A 13,954-nucleotide genomic window follows, 5' to 3' on the forward strand; every position below is an offset into this window, starting at 1 on the left:
GGTTTAGTGCCAGGGCCCACCAGTTTGCCACTTCTAACGGCTTTCTGGAATTCTAGTCTATACCATTGCTCTATTTGGGGCGGGGTGTGCCAAGCCATTTTTTTCAACCATAGATACTATCCTTATATACTTTCCGGGACCGGATCACTTATTCGGATTATATATAAAGGCCGGATTTTATCCGCAATGAGACGGTGGCGATACCGCTACCATTTATCCTTCTATAGGATGTCAACAATTCTTCAGAGCATTCTCCTCTCGAACATGGCTAAGAAATCGCGGATGATGTGCTGGGCTATCTGGGACAGCAAGTTAGTGGAAAATATCCTTGAAATATTCTGCTTCCGCAGTGAGTGATGTCCCCGTTTTAAGGCTTTGTGTAACAAGGAAAAAGAAATGTTAAAATTGGTTTACTGTCTGTCTGTTTTTGTATATTCCAATATGTGGAATTGTTGCCTAGCAAAAACCATGCGCTAAATCCTGCCCTCTTCCCCGCGAAACCACCGCAAAGTATTACGTTGGTTGGAAGGTCGCAGTTCAAATCTCACCGGTGGCAATGGGATTTGTATCGTGATTTGACATCGGATACCAGTCGACTCAGCTGTGAATGAGTGCCTGAGTCAAATCAAGGAAATAATCCCGGGCGAGCGCAATGTTGACCAGGTCTTCTTATAAAGTTTCCATTAGCCGTGTTGAATGGACTTTGGTCACCAACGGTAATCGCTTCGTAATACTTAAAAGCTCCACCCTTTCCGTCCATCGCATTTTCATAGTGTCCAATAGATTTATTGTCTGTACGAAGATGTTTCACCGGAATGCTTACCATATCTGAGGAAAGATCCCATCCACCAAGCATGCTTTAAACAATTCTGCTAATAGCCAGCTTAGGGGTTTTATTTGGTATTCCGTCGAGAACCTCAACTACTTTTTAAAGTTTTGTGTGAAACAAAAAATCGAGACGGTGCCTGTCTGTCGGTCTGTCTTTTTTTTTTTTTTTTTGAGGAGGTGGAAATCTTCAAAAGACACTGGTCTGGACATACCAGCGTGTGGGATTTTTACCCACTAAAACCACCCCCGACTTCCTCCCTGCCCCGCGGAACCACCATAAGGTATTACATCACGGGGCGGAGTCAGCTCACTCTAGCTCAATCCCATTTCTTCTATACGCGGAGCACGTGACCGCGTTTTTCTCCTTTCCTCTGCCTTTCGCAATTTATCTTGAATTGATGCGATCATGGAGTTGACCGCATCCCAATTCTCTTGATGTGGTAGCATTTTCGGCACCAGATTTTCTGGTACCAGCACCTCTCCTAGAGTCTCCTCTAGATTCCTCCTTTCTTCCACAAATCTCGGACAGTGGAAGAATACATGCTCTGGGTCCTCTGGGACTCCATCGCAATTTGAACAGTCGGGTGAGGTCTCCAATTTAAACCTGTGAAGGTATTGGAGATATCCTCCATGTCCCGTGAGAAACTGGGTGAGATTATAATTAATCTCACCGTGTCGTCTCTCCAACCACTCCTTGATGGCAGGAATGAGCCTGTGAGTCCACCGACCCTTTCCCGAGCGTTCCCACCGCTCTTGCCATCTATTTATGGATCTCTCCCTTTCAGCCTTCTTCGTCTGCGATAAGGGAGAGATTGGCTTCGCATGGTATATATTCGCCATCTCATCTGCCAAGATGTCAATGGGCATCATTCCAGAGATGACGAATGCTGCATCATCTGAGACAGTCCTGAAGGCAGAGCATACCCTCAGAGCTGTCCTCCTGTAGACTGCATTCAGTTTGCTAGTGTTAACTGACATCCGCAACGCCTCGCTCCAAACAGGGGTCACATAGAGCATGATTGAGGTCACCACCCTGGCTATAAGCAACCTAGAGGTATGCCGTGGCCCTCCCACGTTCGGCATCATCCTGGCCAGGGCCATACTGGCAGTGGATGATTTATCACAAGTATACTGTACGTGTTGCTTATAGCTGAGCTTCCTGTCACCACCCCCAAGTATTTGATGGCCGGCTTGGAAGTGATGATATGATTCCCGACTCTAACAAAGGCGTAATTTCTCTTCCGGCGCTTCGTTATGAGGACCGCTTCCGTTTTTTCCTCCGCAAGCGTCAGACCAGAGCTCTCCAACCAGCATTTGACAGCACTGATTGCCTCGCTTGAGTATAACTCAGCATCTTCGAGATGCTTTGCGACAACAACCAGTGCAATGTCGTCAGCGTAACCCACCACTGTGGCTTCCTCCGGAAGGGGAAGATTACGTACATCGTTGTACATGATGTTCCACAGTAGTGGGCCCAATACGGAGCCCTGCGGGACACCCGCGGAAACGACGTACTCCTGCGGTCCGTCATCAGTGTCGTACCAGAGCCTCCTTTCAGTTAAATAACTATCGACAATTGCGGCGAGGTAGGCGGGAATACTAGGGATTTCCGAATTAGATTCCAACTGGCCGAATTGAATGCATTTTTCACGTCCAGGGTTACTACCACGCAATATTTGCTGGTACTACCCTTTCCGTAGATTGCATCTTCGGCCAAGCCAGTAACCAATTTGATGGCTCTGTCGGTCTGTCTGTCGGTCTGTCTGTCTGTCAGTCACACCCGATTTATTCGGAAACGGCTAGACAGATTGTCACGAAAATTGGTGAGAGTATGTAATCTTATGTTCCCTTTACATGCAGTAAGTGGCACCATCTTGTGTTAAGTTTAAGGGGGGGGGCTCCCCATACATGTGAATGGAGGGTGCAAATTTTTTTTTCACAGAATGTAGCCATGTGGGGTATCAAATGAAAGGGCTCAATTAGTACTTTTCAAAACTCATATTGGGTGAAACATACGGGAGTGAGGGCTCAAAATATGACCACCAAAAAGTGTAACAGGTCTCGTTCTCAGAACCTATCCAACCGTAAAATCTGAAAAAAATCACAGTCGTGCATCTCTACGAAATCTAGGCCCCAAAATATATCTGGTTCCAATATCTGCACAAATAAAGTTAATAAGAGTATATTTCCACATTTTAGAAATTTATCCGGCACCCTCCCCCCCATCTATTATTAACAGAGTTATAGGGGGTGAAACTTTACAATTTTTTGTGAATTTCGGGCACTCTACAACCTGCACGACGTCATCATCACATATCAATTCGTCAATACAACAACGGAGTGACCTCTTATGAATGGGGTTGGAAAGAATTATTTTATTTCAGTTTTCTAGTTATCTGTCAACCAGACATGTATGTATGAAAGTATTTAATATATGCGTGGTAATGAACTTTGCGGGTAGTGCCTAATTCAAATAGATATAAAAAGTAAATCGGAAATATGGGTACGATCAATTTATATACGTGCTTACATATATGTGTACAGCATTCGGAAATAGGCAGTTTGTTTGTTTAGGGTGAACGCAATATCTATGGCTCTAATATGTACGTATGTCTCGTAGTTTGGAAAAATATGAAGGATTATGTTGGAATTGTAGTTATGTACGGATAGAAAAATATGCGTTGAAGTTTATTATATAAGACGAACACAAAACCTTTATACCCGAAGCGCGAGCTTCCGGTATTCCGACCTGTTTCTGATTAGTAAAGGTCTCGGGAGACTATTATCGCTCGTGCTCTCCTGAGAAAACACATCCTGAGCAATTTTTAGTAGGAGATGCAGACATGTAATTTACGCAGTTGTCCGACTTTCCAATCTCCCCGGTACAGGCCTATAGGCATTTTCATGGGCCTCTATCCGCCTCTGCGCAGAATTGTTTTCGCTGTATAGCTAACTTGAAGTTTCTTTAAGCTGCCTTGTAGAAACCCTACCTTGCATTCTGGTTAATTCTAAACATCGTTCTCTGGATACTCGTCGACCCGATGACACAGTGACTGATAATCAGACAGTTCGCTCTTCAACCTGCAGTCAGGGATTTTACTGCTGAAGGTATAGCGTCTTGCATCGGTGAGTCGGATCCGTCGGCATGTACTCCGTGATATGTAAGGCTCCCTCCGAGGGTCGTTAGTCCAACCGCATATCTATGGATGTTTAATTGTCAATTGCTTTTGCAGACCAGCCTTCTGTTCTCCTCATTCTTGAACGAGCAGGTCTCCAACGGTTTGGCTTGTTCTTCAGGTAAAAAACGATTGTAAATAGAGATCACTGGATGCCTATATTTGATGGGAACTGTGAACACATGCAAAGAATAACATCGTTCTCGGTTATGTTTAAGGGAGTGGCAGTCGCAACATGTGGAAAAATGGTCGACTTTTTTTTCACCAAATATAGTTGTGATTAGTACTTCCCAAAACTGCCACTCGTTCTTTGTTTTGATGCCAACGGAGTTCGAGGCACGGAAAGAGAACATAATTTTCGCGGAACCAAATCAAAAAATCTGAAAAAAAAAACTCTTAAGTTCATCTTAGAATTATGAAAGTAATATGGCTATGATTTGAACCATGATCCTATCAAGCTATGTTAAGCATCGAGCATAAGTTATTGAGCCGCTTGGTATAGCTTTTTGCCTCCATTTTTATCCAGTTCGGCTGTGCTTGTATCGTATCTGGCAATTGAGTTTTAAGCCGATGAATTTCATGGACTCTTCCATACCTCCTAGGTCGCGGCTACATTTGTCCGTCGTCTTCAGTTGGCGGGATCTCCTCATTTCTCCCTTATGGGAGGAGGCGGCTATGTTTTGGATGCATTCAGTGATTAAACTCACCTGATCGTCACAGGGGATCGTTATTTGCGGGTCAAACACCATGCCACCGAGATAATTATGTGGGTTTTCAAGGCAACGTTCGACAAGCAAGTAGCGAATTCGGTTCAAGGTGGTCCCTTCTGAATAGGTTCACATTTGTTTGTCAATCTTGTTCCGCAAAAAGAAGATACTTCAAACAATCATTTCGTATGACACTGCTACTTGAATTGACCGCAGTCGGTTAACGTGAATAATTTCAGGCAGGCTATTGGAGCCGACAGCCTGGGGTAAGTTTTGAGAACCTATTCCACTGCCCTTCTCTGACTCTGCAGGCCTCTATATGAGGGATGTTATGTTTCGAAAATTTCTGAACACCATGTACCGCTGTTAATCCATGAAGCGAATTCAGTGATTTAATCGGCAAAAATAACGCTACCTAGATGTTTTGTGCCTTCAACATTCTGTTTTCTGATCCAAATCCAATTTAGCCAAGGTCAGTGACTCGGTGGGAGTACAAGCAAATGCGTAATATCTGCATGAAAATGACTACAAACAGTGCCTGTTTTTGTTATAATCAACTAATTCCATCTACGTTACTTGTATTCAGATTAAACTGAAAATTGCAAAGTTGTTTTTAAAAAAGTCCTTAATTTTCCTTTCTTTTCTTCAATAAATTGCAAAGCCTAATTACTTCCCTTCTAGAAGTATTAAAGTAATAAAGGCGAGATTAAAATATGTAGCCACCATGAACCACCATATAAAATATGTCAGCCACCATGAACTTGCTACCAACAATGAAAGTTTTTCTACAATTGAAAGATTCGATTTGTGTAGATAGACAAATACTACACACTTGTAAGGAGCTAAGAAAGGCGTTTAATTTTTTTCTACTAGGGTAGGTGATTGTGTTTACGCACAGAGGGTTGAACTCCCGCAACAGTACACTGTAGGACTACCAACTAAACACTTCCTCAGCTTGGAATGTTTTCACACATTACTTCGAGCTAGCTCTCCCGGTTTCCCGGCTTTGGGAGCCTTCAAGTTAGGGAATCTTTTTGACAAACGGGAGGAGAGGAAGGGAGTTAGTTCAGGGAAGTCCTTGTCGTTCCGCCCCTCCACCGGTCAAATTCAATCTTCTTCGCAATAAGAAGAGTCCGAACATAATACGACTCCAGCTGCAAGCGTCCTTTAGCGTCTCTCTGATAATGTTGTCTGGGGAGAACTTCTCTGTGTCTACATAAAGCTGCTGATGAAAGCCATCACACCTTTCACAAGAGAAAAATGTGTGTTCAGCATCATCTGCCACTCCATTGCAGAACACACAATCAATAGATCGCGTCTTACCAATCCTGTGCACGAAAGACTGAAAACCTCCATTCCCACTTAGAAATTGGGTAAGGAAATAATCAATCTCACCGTGCATTCGGTTCAGCCACGGATCCAAATAGTCGATGAGGCGGGCAGTCCATCTGCCTCTTGGCTTATTTAGCCAAGGGAGTTGCCACTCGGGAAGGGTACGTTGATGTTCTTCATGGCTAAGCACCATAGCTGTACGCTCCTTGATCAGGAGGGCAAATCAGATCACTCCTGCAATCACTATCACGACCGGTTCTGAGACAGTGCGATAAGCAGACGGCACTTGTAAAGCTCTCCGTCTTTGCACTTGAGCAAGGTGCTTACGATGCGCCTCCTTATCAAGGGCATCAGCCCATACTTCCGGGTCATAGAGTAGAACGGAGTGCGTTGCTCCCATAAGGAGACATCTCCTATTAGCTCATCTTCGAATCGAGCATTAAACCAAGGTTTGTAACCGCTGGTTTTGACTCGATTATCAACTCACGGAACGATAGGGGGCGCAGGATCGAAATTTTTGTATTAGTCAGGATGACTACTTCGGTTTTTTTTCCAGTGCAAGGGTGAAACCATGAGCAGTCACATCATCTGCTTAACCGTGGCACCAATATGCCAACTCAGCTCTGCGCCTGCTCGACGGTGCGTCCAGCAACAAGCGCCACGACATCATCTGCATAACCGCGACTCTTTTGGCATGTCAAGCTTCAGTAGACTATCATAGGAAGCATTCCAGAGTTCCGGCCCTAGCATGGATGTCTGCGCTACCCTCGACTTGACCTCCATGCCCCTCTGACCCACTAGCGTTCCACAGAGCAGGAAGCGATTTCTCAGATAATTCTTCAATATCCATAAGGGATAGTTCGCCACGTGGAAAGTATTGTCTAGTGTGTCTATAATGCCTTTCCATCTTACAGAATTTACAGTCGTCCGGGTAGCTGAGTGGTTAGAGCGCAAGGCTATCGTACGGAAGGTCGCGGTTCAAATCTCACTGGTGGCAACGGAATTTGTATCGTGATTTGACGTCGGATACCAGTCGACTCAGCTGTGAATGAGTACCTGAGTCAAATCAGGGTAATAATCTCGGGCGAGCGCAATGCTGACCACATTGCCTCCTAGTGTACCGTTACGGTCTTGAATGAAGTGCTCTAACACACTTCAAGGCCCTGATCCAATATGGATTGTTACGCCAACGATTATTATTATTATCTTACAGAATTAAAGGCGCTTCTGACGTCAAGCGTTATGAGGAGCACTACCCGTCGAGCTCGACGGCTATGTCCCTCGGTTTGGTGAACCGCATCCACGACCTCCACAATAGCGTCCACTGTGGATCTCCCTGTTCTAAACCCCGGCAGCGCGGATCGCTTCGCCGGGTCTACTCCTGATGAGCTTTTTGAGCACTTTTCCGGCCGTGTCAAGCATACACGGCGGTCGATATGCAGACGGCAGCTCTGGGTATCTTTTTCCCTTGCTGATCAGCGCGAGCCTGGCTACCTTCCAGCGACAAGGAAAAATGCCTCCCTTCAAGCAACCGTTAATCGCCCCGAGCAGCGAGTCTGCCCATTGGCGGAACACCACCAACGGGTCGCCGTTCACCTCGTTGATTAGGTTCTACCAACCGCGAACTTTACTTTTATTTATCGCGCTACAAAGTCTCCTTTTTGCTGATCTATACCCTGTCCTTATGACACATGCCTCCACGTTGGCGTGTAAACATTGTGCTAAGTGGCGGAGCTTATAACACTCCCTCCGTACTGCCGTCCACCAGTATATAGACAGCTGTTCACACTGGGGCCCCTCCGGGGCATGTAAGCCTTACACGCAGTCGTTATCAGGTTCATCGCTGAATTTACGGCAGTGTCAGTTGCGGCGGCACCATCCCCGGGGTGCCCTTCAGAGCGACTCTGCCTACTCCAAGAGCTTCTACGAACTTCCGGATGTTCACCCTTACGACATTCCACACACACCGTCAACCACTTCCAACGCGATGCCGAGACGTCTTCCAGGACTCGCCACCCCTTTGCCGATGGTGCCAGATATTTTGATGCAAAAGCGAAATCAGGAATGCTTCCTTCTCCGCCCGGCGCGCCGAAACGTTGGCGTAGATCCTGTGTTTAAAATTATAAGCCCGGTTCTTCTTGATATCTTCAGAATCCGTTTCCCCCTGGAGTCTCGCCCTGGCATTGAAATCACCGCCTACCGCGCGAAACAGCGTCCTCCGGAGCATTAAGCCGCCGCCGAAAGTCCGTCCCATTCGGCGTCAGGTAAACACTAGAAAAAGTTATCCTTAAACACCTAATCCAGAAAAACCATTGCCTCGGCTTTGAGCAAGAACACGTAGTCGAACATCATCTCGATCCCAGATGGCAGCGGTGCCCGATAAGTCGAAATGATCGGGACCGGGTCCCTATTCCGGTATTGCTCGCTAATTAGCACTAGATCAGCCTTCATCAGTCGTTTAAAACTTTAATGAAATCGATAAGAACCACCTGATTTTTTTCAATTTTTATCATCGATTGAGGCAATTAATTGAAGGTCATTCACCGAAACCACAATTCCCATTTCATATCTTTATTTATCCTTTGATTTAGAGTTATATACCATCGTCAAATTACATAATTCTCTTTTAAACATTAACGAACAAGTCAATTTACATTATTACTCGTTTTATTTTACATTGTTTGCCTTAAACTAAATTTCTTTTCACTATTTAAATTTATTTTATTTTTATATCTTTTACTTTTAACTCCCTGTTCAGGCATCGTATGTACAAATGGACTTAAATTAAGTTATTTTACGTGGAGGGAGGAAGGACAGGAGAGGTTCCGGGCAATGTGACCTATGTGTGTGTTTGTGTGGTAGTCATCGTTGTGTGTACGGAAGCGTGCAGTTTTTGTCATCAAGAGGAGATTACACATCCAATTTATCGTTAGTTTTATTTTATTCCATTTAATTTTATTCTTCATTCAAATTTATTTAAATTACATTTGAAACTCCGGGCACCATTTTATGCTGGATTATGGTGGACAGGGGCACGTTGTATTGAATTCATAAAGTAGTTTCGTATGGAATCGGACAGGTTCGTTTACATATGGCAAGGACTATGCGGATGTCCATAATTAACTCAAGTTTACGCCAGTTACATCCGCTTTTCACCATCATCACACATTCGACATTTTCATATAATCCATCGAAAACAACTTTATCTGACGTGAAATGTCGTTTATTTTCAGATTAGTAAGTTTTAGCATGGTCTGCATTGAATTTTCTGAATTGTAGTAGTACACGTGCTTCCACAGTTCCAAAATGATAATGAGAAGGTCTCTTATTACATATAATAGGGCACTCAAAAATTTGTGCACGAAAAAAATTCAAGAATCTTCAATTGTGGTGTACACTTTTAAGACAGCACAGGTCAAACAAAGTGCCAGATTTCCATTCAAAAAATTCAACTGAACGAAAGGATGTGCTCGACCGTTATAGGTGACCAAAAGGTTCAGACTAGAAGTTTATTTCCACGCGAGGTGTATAACTTGCAGGGCTACTATCCGGGTCGTTATCTTCCTTACAAAGTACACTATCCTTTTTGGAAACATGCGTACATACATATATTGCGTGCTTTAATCTGCTTGCTTCTTATCGTACATTATCTTTATATTTATCTATTTAAATTAACTTTAGTATTACAATCATTTGCAGCGTCTGAATTACTTTTCTCCCTATATACAAAATAACATTATCTTCAGGGCACATCTCTTCACTTTTTTTGTTATCATTTTTCCAATTTCTTACAGAAATTTATTATTATATTCTTCGATGGGTGCCTTGATAGGATGTGATATGGTTTCGATCGCGGAAAAATTATCACCGTATCGAATGCAGAAATAAGCCATGAGTTGAAGTAACGTAGAATCCTTGAAGGTGATAGTACATCCTTAATTGGCTATAAATAAGTGATAAGAAAGCGAGAAGTTTATAACTCCTCGTCTGTGCTTGTAACGATGACGTTGCTGTACTCGTTTGCATCGCCTCGGGCCGTTCACCTGTGAAAAGACAGAAACGAGAACAGAAAAAAAGTCATTTAAGATTGCCATTACGATTATAAATGAGTAAGAAAGTATAGTGAGCAGGTGAGATAAATGTCGACGTTAAATGACGAGATGTTAACGAAAAGTGGTTTCTACATTCCACTGGAGCCTGCAAAAACGACTGTGAAACATAAATGGGGAAATTACTTATGCCCTGAAACGGTGATATCATGCGAAGATTCTCATTTGCTCCCTCGTCGAGGAAAATTGCAAGTAATGCAAAGTCATTGTTCAAGAATGAAGTGGTTAAGCATCCTGACAGCGAAATAGGATTACAGGTCGTTGGATGTTAACTATTATAATAGTGTATACGCATGTAGGGGTACTAAGGTGCAAGGAGACTGCTTTGTAGTAGCTAATTTCAGGGTACGCTCTTATATGGGAATTAACACTGATTAATACAAGTGTAGCAATAAGCTAGTTTGAAAGTTGCGATGTTTTGCAGAAGACGGTCATGTTCAGACATTGTGTTCGTTACCGCACTATGGGCTGGTCGATATCAAAAATTTATTAGATAAGGATATGGAAACCAGTTAAAATTCTACTCTCTGAAAAGGTCTTATGCAGAACATACTTTACATTCCCCCGATGCCTCAAAATAAGATCTGATCGGAACTGGAAAATACGGTCAGATTTTGTAACAATTAAGCAAGTAGACCTTCATACCAAATCATTCAATCTTCGGAGATCACTGAATTCAATAAACAGAATTAGAGCATAAGCAAAGTAAAATGTAACACCATCTCCGTCGCTAGTATATACCCGTGCACTGAAGAAGGGAACAAGTTGTTCCCGAAATATCAATATTTGTCTAATAAAATAAGCACTACTAGCGACGGAGACAATATTACGTTTTAATTTCCTTAAACCTGTTCGCTAAAAACACCGTGAATCACACAATGATTATAGAACTAGAGTATCCAAATCTTCCCTTAAGCTGGACATAAAGTCCTATCTTTAGTTGCTACTGTATTAGGCCTATTATACTATCCCTTGAAATGTTTATTCATATGGGTTCTTTATTCATATGGGCCTGTCACGCTCTTAGGGTTTTATTAGTCCGAACAACATAAAATGAGAGATTCTTCTTTGAAAAACAGATGCATGCTAAAAGTAAAGCCAAGGCTGATGACATCTATTTGCTTTCGTTCCCAGTCATGGAAATTGGCCATATAGCTCTGAATTTGGAAAAGTAGGCGGACTGAAGATAAACACGAACAAAACCAAGATCCTCAGGCCGACGCATCGGACTCTCCCGTTTTAATTTTGCTTCGCATCAAAGGCGTCGAACAATCTGCATATCTAGGTACCGTTGCTTCTGACGATGAACATAATGTCGTTGGATCTGAAGTCATCGGATGCATTAACAATACAAAATTCAACATCGCTACTTTGTCTAAAATCTGAAAATACAAGCATCTCAATGCCAACATCAAGATGCGGCTGTTCCACCCCAGTATATAGAAATGGTACATGGAAGGCGATCCTTACTTTAATTCGAACGGTCTAAGTTTTTATTAATTCGTGTCTCTCTCAGGGCAGTGGGAACTTCATCGGCACATGGGCAAGATATCCATGGACGTGTTGATGAGAAAGCGAAAGTGGCAGAAGATAGGTCACACAGCGGAAAGGAAAGGCCGACATGGCATTACCAGAAATATCCTAGAACGAACAAGGAGTGGGCGCTCTTATATTACATAGCGTAGGACAGTCGAAAGAGAATACAAGCTACGCGGATAATCGTGAGGGTGAAGCGCTAAACTGCGATATGAGGCTACATAGATCGTGGAAGAATTGCCAAAGAGGCGTTTTTGAAGATATATATTATATAATTCACGCTCACGAGAACCCCTAGCCAAGATTGGTCTGAATATCGAAGTCGACGGGAAACGACTTAAAGGCCGGCTGAAGCAACGATGACTTGATATGCTGAATGATGATTTTAAAGCTTTGCCACTCCATCTAGATCAGGCCGTTGACCGGGCAAAATTGGGCAACCGATCACCGAGCCGACTGGGCTAGGTCGCAGTGAACTTGAGTAAGTAAATTTGATTTATGTTATCAAGTGGATGCTGCCTATGGGCTCCCAGCATCCTCAAATCAAAATGGCATAGTTGGAGTTATTCTACTATACTAAATCCTGCCTGCTCTCTCTTGGAGACGGATTCCTCAACAGGCCGACCAAGAAAGCGAAACCATTGCCGATAAAATCAAAATGATCTTGTTGAAAATTCTTATGACTCGGAAAAATGCTAAAATGCTTCACCTCAGTTGACCCGGTCGGACGGACTCCGATCCTGTCGAGAAATAGGCGAAGGTTCTTGACGCATGGAAGTACATAAGTAGATTAGTCCGAGCAAATCGAATACGTATTTGCACGCTAAATATTCGCACCCTTACTGAAACGACCGTGGAACTCGCAAGACCCTTTCGGAAAAGGAGCACTGATATCTGCGCTCTACAAGAAACCCGATGGTTTGGTGCCAAAGCTGCGACATAGAATGCGAATACAGTACAAATCTGTATAAACTTCTCTATTTTGGTAGCCCACACACTCAATACAGTATTGATATTGCCATCTCAGAGGGTGTCCCTGAGGCCATTAAATCGAACCACTAGCTGATGAAGCTCACCATTATATCAGCTGATGGCAATATTCACGTCTCCACCGCATGCGCACCACAGACAGGTCGGCATCATTTCGAAAATATGCACTCTGACAACTTCTCGATGTAAAGACCCGTAACGTGCCTGCTGATGACAATATCATCATTACAGGCGACCTTAATGGGTCATGGGGATAAAAAGGCCCGGCTGGCAACAGGTGCCATTGAGCGAAAAGGTTTGGAGCACGCAATGAGCGTATAGTCAATTTTTCGGTCTTCAGATTTTATAGTGCGGCGGCGTAGTAAAACTGAAATCGACGATATTCTCATAAGATGCCGACATTTTACCACCGTCACTGCTTGTAAAGCCGTTCCCTATGAGACCATCGCACCTCAACATCGACCCTTGATTGTCGTCTTGCAAATTAAGCCACGGATAAAACAATGTGTGGAACGCACTGGCCCGCCGCGTATTAAATGGTGGCAATTTCGTGTGAAGAATGAAGAATCAAATCACGAAAGAAGAGAAATCTTGGAATCAATGAAATTAAGAAAAGCAACTGGACCTGACGACATCGCATCTGAGCTCTGGAAAGCGAAGAGCTGCGACCCAAAACTGTGCCTCAGTGAATTCATTAATCGGATTATTCAGGAAAGTAGAACACCATCTGACTTGCAAGAAAGTACCACAGTTCCAATATGGAAAAAGGAAGATAGCCCAGTAGAATGTTCAAATTACCATCCGATCCAGTTATTTTCCCATTCCATGGAGATTTTTGAACGCATTCTTGACAACCGAATGATCGTTGAAACAACGGTGAATCAAGCTGGGTTTGCTACGCACTACGCGGTTACTCACGGCGAAACACTGTGAGAGGCATCGCCCTCTTTACATTGCATTTCTGGGTCTAGAGAAAGCGTTTGACGGTGTACCACGCGAACTTACCTGTTATGCTCTACCACAACATCTTGTGCCTCAAGAACTTGTACGGTGGGTTCAACCGCTCCACACGATCCGAAATAACAAAGACTATCTGGGGCAACTTGTCCACGTTTGGAACGATCGCCTCATGCAACACGACTCAGATTGATTCGGAAAAAAACTGAATTTTTGACGACTGATCGCGAAGTTCACTGTCAGTGGCAGTGATCTGCGCATAACGGAGTTATCAGCCTATGGAGACCTGCGTTGTGAAATTGATTCGCACATGAGCGCA

The 13,954-nt window shown here is 43.6% G+C and overlaps 1 protein-coding gene across 2 annotated transcripts in view; it reads right to left on the reverse strand.

Moving 5' to 3' along the window:
• Nucleotides 1–8,605: 8,605 nt before the first annotated feature.
• LOC119649547 (zwei Ig domain protein zig-8-like) overlaps nucleotides 8,606–13,954 on the reverse strand; it is a 494,474-nt gene continuing 489,125 nt past the window's right edge. For both annotated transcript variants that reach the window (XM_038051739.1, XM_038051740.1), the window contains one exon: nucleotides 8,606–10,086. In XM_038051739.1, the coding sequence (XP_037907667.1) occupies nucleotides 9,908–10,086 (179 nt within the window). In that variant the 3' untranslated portion in view covers nucleotides 8,606–9,907. The remainder of the gene's footprint in view (nucleotides 10,087–13,954) is intronic.

Source organism: Hermetia illucens, chromosome 2 (genome assembly GCF_905115235.1).
Source record: "Hermetia illucens chromosome 2, iHerIll2.2.curated.20191125, whole genome shotgun sequence".
Lineage (NCBI taxonomy): Eukaryota > Metazoa > Arthropoda > Insecta > Diptera > Stratiomyidae > Hermetia > Hermetia illucens.